Source organism: Orycteropus afer, unplaced genomic scaffold (assembly GCF_000298275.1).
Source record: "Orycteropus afer afer isolate SDZICR_OR568_19922 unplaced genomic scaffold, OryAfe1.0 scaffold00017, whole genome shotgun sequence".
In the NCBI taxonomy this organism is placed as follows: Eukaryota; Metazoa; Chordata; class Mammalia; order Tubulidentata; family Orycteropodidae; genus Orycteropus; species Orycteropus afer.
The window spans coordinates 9,157,649-9,171,484 of record NW_006921604.1 but is presented as its reverse complement, the minus strand read 5'-3'; the positions used below and the strand labels follow the sequence as shown (position 1 = coordinate 9,171,484).

Sequence of the window (13,836 nt, the reverse complement as noted above, 5' to 3'; positions counted from 1 at the left end):
CACCTATTGTTCAGACAGCCACCACTGCTAGGAAAATCTGACAGCTAATTCTTACATCCCCTTATGACAGTTTGTGAATTCCCTGTGAGTCCAAATCCAAGCCTTGAACTCTATGCTCGGGTGGGGCCTGGGATGATGGTGAAAGAATTGTCCTCCATCTTGCTCTAGGACCTAAGCCCAGAGGTCAGAGTGCACAGTTCATGTAATATCAGCAACAAGTAATAAAAAGAGGGCATGGCTTCACAGATTTAAAACTTTCATTTCAAACACAGCTGTGGAAGTGTGTTTTAGAGGGTCTTGCAAGGATCCATCCATCAGGCAGGCCCTCAGCCTGCTGTGCACATGCAGCCTCCAGCCCACGGAAGGTCTGCTTGCTCACAAGAAGTTGCTTCACCTTTCCCAAGCCTTCAAGATAGACTTCTATAGAACCCAGGTAACTAGACTGAAGCTGCCTGCCAGCCCTTCTTTTCTGCATCTTGCTGCCTTGGACCTCACACCTCATCACACCTTGGGTTGTCCATTAATAAAAAGAATTCACATAACTTTCAGATCTTCAGGAAAATGCCTATCTCTACAATGCTCATAAGAGTTGATTGCTGTATTTGACAACGGGGGAATATATTGAAATCCAGGCAATTGAAAAATAAATGTAGCAAAGAGCTTGTGGTATGACGTGCCATGTACTCACATCCCCCTTTTGAGCTCATCCTAGGTACTCCGCAAGTCAGTGGAGCTGGAGGTAGGGAGAGTCTCATATTGCCTGTTTTATCCTAGGGAGTCAAGGGGCGCACTGGGCAGCCGGGCCCTCTCACACGACAGTATTTTCATTCCCGAGTCAGGACAGGATCCTACTCGACCTGTGCGAGTGTTTTCCCAAGAAAATGTGTGTGATCGGATCAAAGCTCTTCAGGTAAAGCTTTTCACTTTACATAATTACTTGGAAATTATGTCAAAAAGATTTTTAAATTGTTTCTGCTTGTTTTATTTGATATATGTTAAACTATAAAATTACATGCACATCACAACCAGCAGAAGACATAACAAGTTAGTTACAACTAGATCTTGACTGATGCTAAGTTATAAGCACTTGTTTTCAAGATGGTACCAGGAGAGCTGGTGGCAGACGTTCTTTCAGTTCAGCCCCTTTGTACTAGGCAAGAATGCTAAATATCTTTCTTGAATAAGTGAATGGAAGAATTTGTTGATAAATATTGCTGTGAAGTTAAGAGCAAATGTTCTTTATTCCAATCTAGTTGAAAATACAGTGTAATGTGAAAATGGGGCCACCACCTCCCCCTGGAGGACTTCCTGTCAAGCGTGGAGATGATGCTGGCATGAGCTCTGAGGATGATGGGCTACCTAGCAGCCCACCAGAGATGTCCCTGCTACACGATGTTGTCACTAGCACAACCATAAAGGCAAGTGCACCTCCCTGTGTCTCCATCCTCACCCACCATGGTGGGCATCTGGGGAACACTGGTTGGCCATGTATGTTTTCTGAAGATCTCCATGGTAGGTATGGTCATCTTGATGTGGACCAGCCGATATTCTAGGCCAGGTCACTAGAGCCCACAGTTGGCCTTTTGGTATTTTGGTATTTCTTTTCATTCTTTGAGCAGAGATTCAGGTCTTGTTAGGAGATGTGGTTTTGATAACATTTGTCATAATTGTTATCAGTCTAATACAGTGAACCCTATACCTCATAATTCTTCTCTGAGCATATCACTAGGCCAGTAACCCCATTTAAAAGAAGTTTAATACCTTTGTGTTTGTTTCTGTTGTCATGACATTTGACTGGAGGGAGAAGTGAATAGTAGATGTATATAGAACTTAATCTAGATTCTAATTTCTCTGAACCTATGACTATGAGAGCTTGTTGGGCTAGAGGCAGAAATGTGAGGTGTGGTGCTGGTAAACATAGCAGCAGAGAAAATTCAACAAGCAGGGGAGGTGTTTATGACCTCAACAGCAGGTGGAACTGGTCTTGACTACTGCCTTCCCCCATTAGAATCAGTGAGAGGGAGCTGAGGAATCCAGCTCATTCTCTTGCACAATGTAGCTCACAATGCTACCATTTTAAACCCATACTACATATTTGTACATAAGAAATCAAAACTAGTTTCTGTCAAGTCTATTTCAACTCACACCAACCCTGTAGGACAGAGTAGAATTGCCCCATAGAGTTTCCAAGACTGTTTTCTTTATGGAAACTAACTGCCTCATCTTTCTCCTGTGGAGCAGCTAGTGGGAGTGAACCATGGACCTTTTGGTTAGCATCCGAGTTCTTAACCGCTGTGCCACCAAGGCTCCTTAAAAATGATTAAATATGTTATTATTTTTCCCTTGTAGATAAGCCTGTAGGCTAGATAGAAGTTGGAGTTATCCATGTTATACTGACAATTGAAAAACAGTGAAGGCCACAGTCCTTTTTCATAACTGTTGGCCTGCTCACCTCTGCCCTGGTTAGGGGGCTGATCGTAATGAAATTGTGGGGCCCTTATTAGGAATCGTGGTTGTCTTATTTTCCTAGGGCTGCCATAACAAGACACCACAAAGTGGGTGGCTTTAAAGAACAGAAATTTATTTTCTCACACTTCTGGAGTCTAGGTGTTCAAATTCAGGGAATCAGCTGAGTCAGTTCCTACTGAGGGCTCGGAGAAGAACTGTTCCATACCTGTCTCCTGATAGCTGCTGACAAATCTTTGACATTCCTTTGCTTATAGATTGATCTTCACCTGGTGTTTTCCTTCTGTATGTGACTCTGTTTCTCTGTCTGTCCTCTCTGTCCAGTCATATAGGATTAGGATCAACAATACTCAGGTATGACATTGGTAACAGATAACACTTGCAAAGGAAAACTGTATTTTCACAAACAAGGTCACATTCACAGGTATAGGGGTTAGAACTTCAACATACCTTTTTGGGGAACACAATGCAATACATAACAGCTGTCCTGCAGCTCCTGAGCAATTTTTAAGTACATTCAGAAACTGCCTAAATTTGGACATTTAGAACACCTCTTTTCCCCCACAAAGGCAGGGGAAGAAATATTTAGCTAATATGTGTGCACTTGTGGGTTTTCAGAGCATCACTGAAGCCAAAGCACATGGAAGAGTGTGGTGTGGCTGAGTTTAAATGATGTCCAGATTCAGGGGATTGGCACAGGGCTGGCTCGAGAACAATTCTGTTCTGCTGCAGAGTAGGCCTGCTGCAGGAGTCCAAGGAGTGTAGGTCTCTGTACACATGCTCTCTCAAGGAGGAGGAAGAGAGGTGAAAGAGGATGGTTTAGCTTGTTTCCTGGACTATGAGCCAATCCTGCACGCTTTAACACTTCTTAAACCCTTAAAATACTGGAGAGGGAGTTGCAAGCTTGTGGTTGCCCACAGTGTAATTATAACAAAAACAATTTTTTGTCTGCACCTTCTTGTGTGCAGCTTCAACATCTGTTGCCTTAGGACCAGATGAGAATATGTATGTTTCAGGCCCTGTGGTAGGCAGATGTCTGTCCAGAGCCACCTCATTACGCCTCATTGCTTGATCTCCCTCATTCCATCCCATTGTTCTCTGACTCACACTAAGCATGTTAGTTCTTCTAGCTCCAAACCTGCAAAGCAATAAGATGCACAGAGGCCAGCATTAGCTGAATGGGAGCCCCTCACACTGGGACAATACTGACCACGTCTTTCTCAGTATTCTCCGAACCAAACCAAAACTAAACTGATTGCCGTGGAGTCAGATCTGACTCATAGCCACCCCTCCTTGGCTTTCCAAGGTGGTATCACTATAGAAGTAGGTTGCCCAACCTTCCTTCCGAGCAGTGGCTGGTGGGTTGAACTGCCAGCCTTCTGGTTAGCTGTCAAATGCCTTAGGTGCTATGCCACCAGAGCTCCCCAGTATCCTCTAGTGGTTGTTAATTTGTTAAAAATGTTTTTGAGATTTTAATGTTCATTTAAGTGAAATGAACATTTCACTAACTTTGTAGAATATCAAAATTTGAGCCTTTAAGACTTTTCAAAGAAAAAAAAGGACATCTTTATCATGGTTTTGAATACACAATGATCTCATTTTGTACCCTGAAAGTTTTTTTGTGCATAATTAGCCAATTGCAGGGGAGAAACAATGCACCCTTTAAAATTAGCTTACATAATCTGTGGTATTTGATATGATATGATATGATAAAATAGCCCACAATCCTTTCCTGACCCTCAGAGTAGTGACCTCTGTCACATGTGCAAAGTGCCTGTTGTAGGTGATCTAGGAACTGGGACTTAAAGGAAAGGATCGTGGGATGTTTTATTTTTTCCTGTGTCAACACCTTACACATGCCTACATACTTGACAGGGAACTTTATGGAAGATTGTTTTTAAGAAAAGTCTTCAGTAACTAGTATTTGATGGTAGTGACATGGTTCTATTTCCTGATGCAGTAAGTTTTCAGGAACTACATGTAGTTATTTTTTTAATATCAACACCATGAGAAGTAGCAACATCTGATAAGACCTTATCAGGTGATTTGTAAGGTAACTATATATATATAATTGGTCATGTTCTAGGGTTCCTGCCATTAAGCAGATTGGAGGGTGATGAACTGGTAAATCTTTTGCTGCAGGTGATAAGGGAAGGTAATGTAGTGGAAAGAACGTGGACTTTGGCAGCAAATGGGCAAAACTTGTCTCACCAGTCAAGACCGTGGCCTTGGGCAGATTCTGTACTTCTTAGAATGTGTCCTCAGAGGACTCTGGAGATTGAATGAGGTCAGGTAGATCAGTGCCTTCCTTTCCCATGAAAGGAATGACCAGCATGAGCCGAGACCCAGCATACTTCTATTCCTCAGTCCCACTGTCACTGCTTCATATCTGCTGACCAATCCCTCATCTACTGCTGTTGTCCCACTTCTCACTGGCTAGATCTTTCTTTTTGAGGACAAATGTTGAAAAGCAGTTGTCATCTAGGATCACCACAGAAAATGTCTCTGAACCTCAAGCTGTTTCCTCATGGCCCTTTGAACCACATTCCCCCCACACATTAAACTTTTAAATGCTATGCTTCTAGACATTTCCAGAAGCATCTAGATTTCAAGACAGATTGGGTGACTAGGACTAAACAGTGCAAATGTAAAAGCCCTAGATGCTGTCAGCCCACTGATGGAAATGCCAGCCAGCTTCCCTGTCCCTTTATTGTTCTAGTACCCCTCCCACAGACCTGACTTCCACATAGTTATGATCAAAGACAGAACTCATGATTCTCTTCAGTCATGAAGGTGTTGGTCTTTCCCTGTTACTTGTTGCCATCAAGTCAATTCTGACTCATATCAACCCTACAGCACAGAGTAGAATTGCTCCATAAGGTTTCTAAGATTGTAAACCTTTAAGAAAGCAGATTGACATCTTTCTCTTGTTGAGCGGCTGGTGGGTTCAAACTGTTGACTTTTCAGTTAGCAGCCAAGTGTTTAAATTAATCACTGTGCCACCAGGGCTCCTTGTGGTCTTTCCAGGCCCTACGAACTCTCAGATTGACAGTTAAGATGGAGAAGTGAGAGTTTGCGGTGAGAGGAGTTCCATTTCCTAGATCACCTACAATAGGCACTTTGCATATGTGACAGAGGCCTCTCCTCTCTGTCAAGAAGCTGAGCTTGCCAAGGTCACTGAAATAGTAGACTAGCGTGGGCCTAAGCCCAGGACTGCTCTTTGTGTGGCAGCCTTCGCCACCCTCACTGCTCTCCAGGAAAGGCAGTGGGAATGCAGGGCAGTCCAATGGGGGAGGAGCAGAGGCTCTTCTCCTTTAGGGCCTTCAGGGTGCTGAGCTTACAGAGGGGTGGCTGAAGGACTAGTGCTTTCCCAGACAGCACAGTCTTTCTCATTCATGGGGTCACTGCTTTTGCAAAGCAGCTGATCTTGCCTGTTCTCTTGAGTCTCAGACAGTGAGAGAAAACAAAGGTGCTGCAAAGACATTTGTGGACATAAAGTCATGGAGTTTAGTTAGGACAGGCAGTGAAGGAGAGCAGATAATTTCTAACCCCATGTATCAAGGAGAGAGCCCAGCTCCAAACCAGATGTTTATACTGTTCCTCTAAGCAAGAGAAAGAATTAAGGATTTATTATTTTGAAGGAGTGCTGGTGGTGCAGGGGTTAAGATATTTGGTTGCTAACCAAAAGATCAGCAGTTTGAACTCACTAGCTGCTCCATGGGAGAAAGATGAGGCAGTCTGTTTCCATAAAGATTTACAGCCTTGGAAACCCTATGGGACAGTTCTCTTCTGTTCTGATCACTATGAGTTGGAATCAACTTGATGGCAGTGAGTTTAGTTTGGTTTTGGTCTGATTTTGAAAGAGACATATCCTGTGACCCTTATGGAGGATTATTAGGAAAGCTGTCACTTGCTGAGTCTAACATCGGTGGTGTAGTGCCTAAGGCATTTGACTGCTATCCAGAAGGCTGGTGGTACAAACCCACCAGCCACTCCTTGGAAGGAAGATTGGGTAATCAACTTCTGTAGAGGTACCGCCTCAGAAACCCAAGGAGGGGTTGCTATGAGTCAAATCAACTTGATAGCAGTGAGTTTGGGTTTTTTGTTGTTGTTTTTTTTTTTTGGCAGCTACAACCAAACCCATTCATGTCGAGTTGATTCCCACTCATAGCAACGTACAGTACAGAGTAGGACTGCCCTGTAGGGTTTCCAAGGCTGTATTCTTTATGGAAGCTGACTACCTCATCTTTCTCCCAGAGAGAAGCTGATAGCCTTTTAGTTACTAGCCAAGCGCTTAACCACTGTCCGACTAGGGCTCCTTTTAACTACAACAGTGGAGCCCAAAGCCATAGGTACAAATCAGTAATGGCCAGTAGTTTTGTGGTTCATTTTTAAAGTAATTTTCAGGCTTTATTCCTGTAAGTACCCATTCCCAAAGCTGTTCCTTATATACAGGAAGCAGACCACATCCCAAAGGCAGCTTGTGCCTTGTGGTAGGCACCTGCTTGTGGTAGGTCCCACCATAGAGGTGATTGCCAGTCTCATCATGGGGAATAACTACCACCAGCTGCCCAGGCACTCAACCAGGCCCAGCCGAGTTGACATACAAATTTAACTACCACATGAACAGATGAAACTAACAGTGATGGAATGCTGGGTGGTAAGCTTGGCACTACCAGTGCTGCCACCTCTAAATTCACTCTGGGCCACCCAGAGACAGAACCAAGCATGACTCTACCTTTGGAGAAGTTAGACTGGTCTCTTTCATCAGAGAAAGCAGCCCATGTCTAAAAAGGCCTTGTGGCCTGTCATGGAAGATCCTTCCTGGTCTCTTCCAGCTTCTGGTCACCTCAAGAGTCCCTTGGCCCCAATCTCTGCCTCTGTCTTTACATGGCCATCTTCTGTGTCTCTTTCTACAAGGATACCAGTCATACAGGATTCAGACCCACCCTCCAGTCACCCTCCAGTGTCACCCCATGCTATCTGTAAAGACCCTATGTCCAAATAAGGGCACAGTCACAGGTATTGGGGTGAGGACTTCCACATATCTTTTTTTGGGACACAAATTGTTCTGGTTACCTAGTGCTGCTCTGACAAGAATATACCACAAATGGAATGGCTTGAACAGATAGGAGTTTATTCTCTTACAGTTTGGAGGCTTTAAGTCCAAGTTCAAAGTGCCATGCTCTAGGGCCTGAGTGAAAGCCCCTCAGCCTTGGGGTTCAGCTCTGCCTCCTGCTCCCAGCCCACTGGAGCCAGAGGCTTTTCTTCACTCAGACGGCTGCTGGCTGCTGAGACTGACAAACCCAAGGTTGACAAGGAAAAAGACATAGTCCCAATGTTACCAAACCACATGGCAGGCTATTAATTCAAGTCCATTGTAAGTCCCAAGGTTGGCAAAGCATGGCAGCTGCTGAACAACAACACAGCTCCATGCAGGGTTCAAGTGTGCCATAAGCTAGAGACCATTCCCACAGCTGTTTCTTACATACAGGAAGCAGACACATACCCAAAGCAGCTACTTAGCTGCTTGTGGTAGATCCCACCATGGAGTTGATTGCCAGTCTTATCATGGGGAATAACTACCACCAGCTGCTCAGCCACTCAACCAGGCCCAGCCAAGGTTACCCACAAAAACATAACCACCACACAAATCAACCCATGAAAATTATCATCTAGCAAAACCTCTCTAGTATCCTGGGAGAACAAATGTAATAAAACATAAAGAAATACCAAAAAAAGAAAAAAAAAGCCTTGTGTCAGCTGTTATAGGAAAGGTGAAGGCAAAGTCATCCTGCTGAGACTGCCTGGACAAGTCCTCTGCTCATTATGAGAAATACATGGTGGGTTTTCAGGGCTTGGCCTCTGAGAGCTAATTTTCTGTATCAACTCAGCTGGGTTTTAGTGTTCAGTTGTTTGGTCAAACACTAGTCTAGATGTTGCTGTGAAGACATTTTGTAGGTCAAGCTTGATAATGGGGATGTGCCTCATCCAATCAATTAAAGGCTATAAAAGTAAAAATAGAGGTTTCTGAAGAAGAAGAAGAAGCTCTGCCTTGAAACTGTAATGTAGAAATTCTGCCTGAGTTTCCAGCCTGTCAGCCTACCCTAAAATTTTGGACTTTCTAGCCCGGCTAGCCTGTACAATTGCATGAGCCAATTCCTTAACATAAATCACTTAATTGAGTGGATGGCAACTAACAATACACACACACACACACACACACGTATGTTTGTGTGTGTGTATGTGTGTGTATGTGTATAGTATATACAATGTACATATATACATATATATCCATCTGTATGTTGTTATTGTTGTTAGATGCCATCCAGTCAGTTCTGACTCATGTGACTTCATGTACAGCAGAGCAAAACACTGCCAAGTCCCGTGCCATCCTCAAAATCATTGCTATATTTGAGCCTATTATTTGCAGCCATTGTGTCAGTCCATCTTGTTGAGAGTCTTCCTCTTTTTCACTCTCCTCTTCTTTACCAAGCATGATGGTCTCTCTAGGGAATGGGCCCTCTGGTGGCATAGTGCCTAAGGCATTTGACTGCTAACCAGAAGGCTGGCAGTTCAAGCCCACCAGCCACTCCTCGGAAGGAAGTTTGGGCAATCCACTTCCTTAGTGATACCTCCTCAGAAACTCAAGGAGAGGTCACTATGAGTCAGATCTGACTCGACAGCAGTGAGTTTTGGTTGGGGTATGCCCAACATACATGGAGATGAAGTCTCACCATCCTTGGTTTGAAGAAGATTCTGACTGTACTTCTTCCAAGACAGATTTGTTCATTCTTCTGGAATTCCATGGTATATTCAGTATTCGTCATCAACACAGTAATTCAGATGCATCAGTTCTTCTGTGGTCTTCCTTATTCATTGTCCAGCTTTCACATACATATGACATGATTGAAAATACCATGATTTGGGTCAGGCAGACCTTAGTTCTCAAAGTGACATCTTTGCCTTTGAACCTTTTAGAAATGTTTTTTTGCAGCAAATTTGTCCAATGAAATACATCATCTGATTTCGTGTCTGCTACTTCTATGGGCGTTGACTATGGATTGAAGTAAAATGAAATCCTTGACTACTTCAATATTTCTCCTTTTATCATGATGTTGCTTATTGGTCTAGTTGTGAGAATTTTTGCTTTCTTTATATTGATATGTAATCCATATTGAATGCTGTAGTCTTTTTTTTTTTTCTTTTGAATGCTGTAGTTTTTGATCTTCATCAATAAATTCTTCAAGTATTCTTCGTTTTCAGCAGGCAATGTTGTCTCATCTGCAAATCACAGATTGTGAATGAGTTTTCCTCCAATCCTGATGCTGTGTTCTTCATATAATCTGCCTTCTCAGATTATTTTATGTAATCCATAATTGGTTGTGATCCACACAGTCACCTGCCTTTGCATAATCAATAAAACACAAGTAAACATTTTTTTGGTGGTCTCTGCTTTCTGCCAAGATCCATCTGACATTGGCAATGATATCCCTCATTCCATGTTCTCTTATGAATCTAGCTTTAATTTCTGGCAGTTCCCTATGTATGTAGTACTACAGCCATTTTTTGAATTATATATAAACGTGCATCTCTATGAACCTTTTGAGGTTGATTGCTGTTTGTGGCAGCTCCACGTGTGTTGGAGAACTGTGTGGCATCGGGATTTTTGGTGATGGATTTTTGAAAGTGGCTCTCCAGATGTTTCTTCTACCTTGCCTTTGGGTGGATTCAAGCCTCCAACCTTTTGGTTACCAGCCAAATCCTTAGCCGTTTGCACTACCCAGGGATGTCACACACACACACACACACATATATACACATATACCGACATTTTTGTTGTCGTTAGGTGCTGTTGAGTCGGTTCCTACTCATAGTAACTGTGTACAACAGAATGAAACTCTGCCTGGTCCTGCACCGTCCTCACAATTGTTGCTGTGCTTGAGCCCATTGTTGTAGCTACTATGTTTATCCATCAAGATGAGAGTCTTCCTTTTTTATGCTGACCCTCTACTTTACCAAGCATGATTTCCTTCTCCAGGGAATGGTCCCTCCTGAGAACACGACCAAAGTTTGAGAGACGAAATCTCACCATCCTCGCTTCTAAGGAACATTTTGGCTGTACTTCTTCCAAGACAGATTGTTTGTTCTACTGTCAGTCCATGGTATATTCAGTGTTCTTCATCATCACCACAATTCAAATGCATCAATTCTTCTGTGGTTTTCCTTATTCATTGTCCAGCTTTCACAATGCATATGAAGCAATTGAAAATGCCATGGCTTGGGTAAGGCCCACATTAGTCTTCAAAGTGGCTTTGCTCTTTAATTCTTTGAAGAGGTCTTTTGCAGCAGATTTGCCCAGTGCAATACATCCCTTGATTTCTTGACTGCTGCTTCTATAGGCGTTGATTGTAGATCCAAGTAAAAAGAAATCCTTAACTACTTCAATCGTTTCTCCATTTATCATGATGTTGCTTCTTCATCCTGTTGGATCAGTTCCTCTGGAGAATGCTGACTGATACATGGTCCAACATTTTAAACTGTCAGCCATGGAGCTTTCTAATGGAGTATCACAGTACCCTCCCTGTTGAGCATCAAATTTAAAACCTTTCCCCACATGAAGCCCAAAGACAGTATGGGAAGACAAAGCACAAATACAAGGGGAGAGTTGATGTGTTGGCTGTATCCATTTCACATTGTAAAGTTAATGCTTGGTGTGTTTTCTCCTTGTCCCGTGAAGGTCTCTTTAGTTTCTTCATCCCGGGCACTGTCTCCAGACCATACAAGCGACGCCTCAGTATCCCCTCGGACCTCAGACAGCAGCATCGCTCCTATGGCTGATTTCAATTACCCCCCAGAATTCTCCTCCTGCCTGGACAACTCTGCAGCCAAACACAAGCTCCTGGTTAAACCTCGCAACCAGCGGTCAAGTAAAATGAGGCGGCTGTCTTCGGTAATTGGGCTTCTTCCTACCCCCAGGGGCAGCGCAGCAGGTGTGGCAGCCCCAGCAGCCCCATTGCCCTCTCTCAACAGGGTCATGTGCCCTCTCTGAGTACACAACCATGGTTGATGGGACCACAGTGCAAGGGGTTGGGCTACAGTTGCTTGTCTTTTATCAACATAATTCAGATGTGTCACTCCCCTGCATACACACTGCATTTGTTCATTCGTTCATTCTGCAAACACTTTTTAGGACCCTACTTTGTGTCTGTTGCCCTCCCACTACCCTCAATGTAAAGTTCACTGCTCACCATGGCCTCAAGGCCTGACATGATCCAGCCCTGCCCACCCCTCTGACTTCCTTTTATAACACTCTGACCACTTTGGCCCCCTTTCTGTTTCTGGAGCTTTCCAAGCTGTCTCCTGCCACTGGCCTTGGTACTTGCTGTTTCCTCTGCCTGTGATGTTCTCCGCACTGGCTCCTTCTCAGCCTTCAAGTCTTAGCTCAGAGGTCCTCTCCCCAGAGAGGCTCACCCTGACCATCCTACTGAAAGTTGTTCCCACCTTCACATCACCATGTTCAGTTCCTTCACAGTGATCCTTCGCACACACACAGAAATGACCTTTATAAATCTGTGTTCAGTTGCTTATTACCAGTCTTCTTTGAGACCTTGTCCCAGCTGTACCTCTAGCCCCTAGAGCAATGCTTGTCACAGAGACAGCATTCAGTAAACATTTGTTGAATGAATGAATGAATGAATGACAGAAGACATTAAACACTAGAGTGGAGACTGCATTAAGCAAAGCCCTTGCTTATAAATACTTTGTCTTCATGGTACCAGTAGGTGAGAGGTCCACATAGGATTGATGCCTTCTCCTTGGCTGATGGTGCCTACAGAGCCTTTCTCCTGGAAGCGTGGGGCCAACCTGGCCACAGATAATGACAGTGCTGGGAAGGGGAGGCTCACAGACTAATGTCCTCTTCCTCCTTCCTCACTTCCTGCCTGCCTTTTTTCACTCAGCAGATACTCATTGAGCGAGGCTCTGGGGATACAGTGGTGAGAAAAGCAGACACAAACCTACCCCGAAGGTGTTTGCAGTCCAGAGACTAAGAAATAGTCATAAAAAGATGTACTGACACTGCAGGGAAGAGCTGCATGGAAAGGTCAGGGTGCTGTTGGAGAAGTTAACAAGAGGCCTTGTTAATTAGTGGGGTAAGAAAGAGAGCCCTGGGAAGGAGGCAGAGTTAGCTAAGTATAAGTGACAGAAGAAGAATTTCAGGCAGAAGGAATGGTATATACAGAGGCCCTGAGATAATAGACAGGCGATAAAAGAGGTGGCTTTTTAATCCCTTTATTACTTATTTTTTTCCATTGTACTAAGGCTAAGCTTTCCTATACAGTAGCCACTAGCTACATGTGGCTATTTAAATTAATTAAAATTTTAATTTAACTTTATTAAAATTAAAAATTCAGTTCCTTAGTCTAGCCACATTTCAAGTGCTCATTAGTCTCATGTGGCCAGTGGCTTTGGACAGTGCAGAAAGTTCTATTGGACAGCACTGCTCCAAAGTAACTTCTGACTACTAAAATTTCCAGTTCCGTCTTCCAATTGCAATGATATTTTTGTAACCTGAAAGACAAGCTGTTTCCATCAGTTCTTGCTGTGACTGTGGGGTGTTGAAGAAGTACTCACCACAAGCTAGGTATTCCAGCTGGAAACTGTGGGTGGGGACAATTCAAGATTTCAGGAGCTCCCTGTGGAGAGAGAGTTTTCAGAGGCTCGTGGAATGTGTGCTTAAATTTCTGTCAGCAGTGCTGAGCTTTGAGAGGAGCTAATGCTGGAGGAGGAAGTAAGGTGGAGGTTATCTTCAGGCTGTGTGCCCTGGTCCAAGGTGGAAACTACTATATGTGCATATATTTGTGCCTCCATCACATTTGCGGAGAAAGGAGAGATGCTACGGTGACTTCATTTGGTCCAGTAACTCTGGGCATCCCATATTATAGTGCTGAAATGATCCGCAGTGCCAGGAATGGAGGCAGCTCCCTAGGATGCCTACTTCATTCCAATGGGAATGTCTTTAGCCCAGGCAGGGGGAGTATGTAACCAGCCACAATCTGGCCAACACGTGGTGACAAAAGGAAGCCCACTCACAATCTAGATGGAATGCAGCATCCCCTCTTTCTGCCCCCAGATAGAACTGTTATTCTCTTCATTTACTTTTTTTTTAAATTATTATTCAAATAATGTTTTGTGTTTTTGATCAAGTTTTACACAGCAATTTGGGTTCCAGTCCAACAATTTCTACATAAATTGGTTGCATTACATTGGTTACATTCACAGTATGTGAAGAATTATTATTATTATTCTCATTATATCCATTCTGGTTGTTCCATTTCCACTGATCTAGTTTCCTTGCCCCTTTGCCTT

The 13,836-nt window shown here is 43.6% G+C and overlaps 1 protein-coding gene across 1 annotated transcript in view; it reads left to right on the top strand.

Annotated features, from left to right (window-relative positions):
• Window positions 1-13,836, top strand: part of CRACDL (CRACD like) — a 99,855-nt gene that overhangs the window by 27,279 nt on the left and 58,740 nt on the right. The window contains exons 3-5 of the mRNA XM_007959531.1: window positions 775-910; window positions 1,254-1,418; window positions 11,207-11,419. Coding sequence (XP_007957722.1) covers window positions 775-910; window positions 1,254-1,418; window positions 11,207-11,419 — 514 coding nt within the window. The remainder of the gene's footprint in view (window positions 1-774; window positions 911-1,253; window positions 1,419-11,206; window positions 11,420-13,836) is intronic.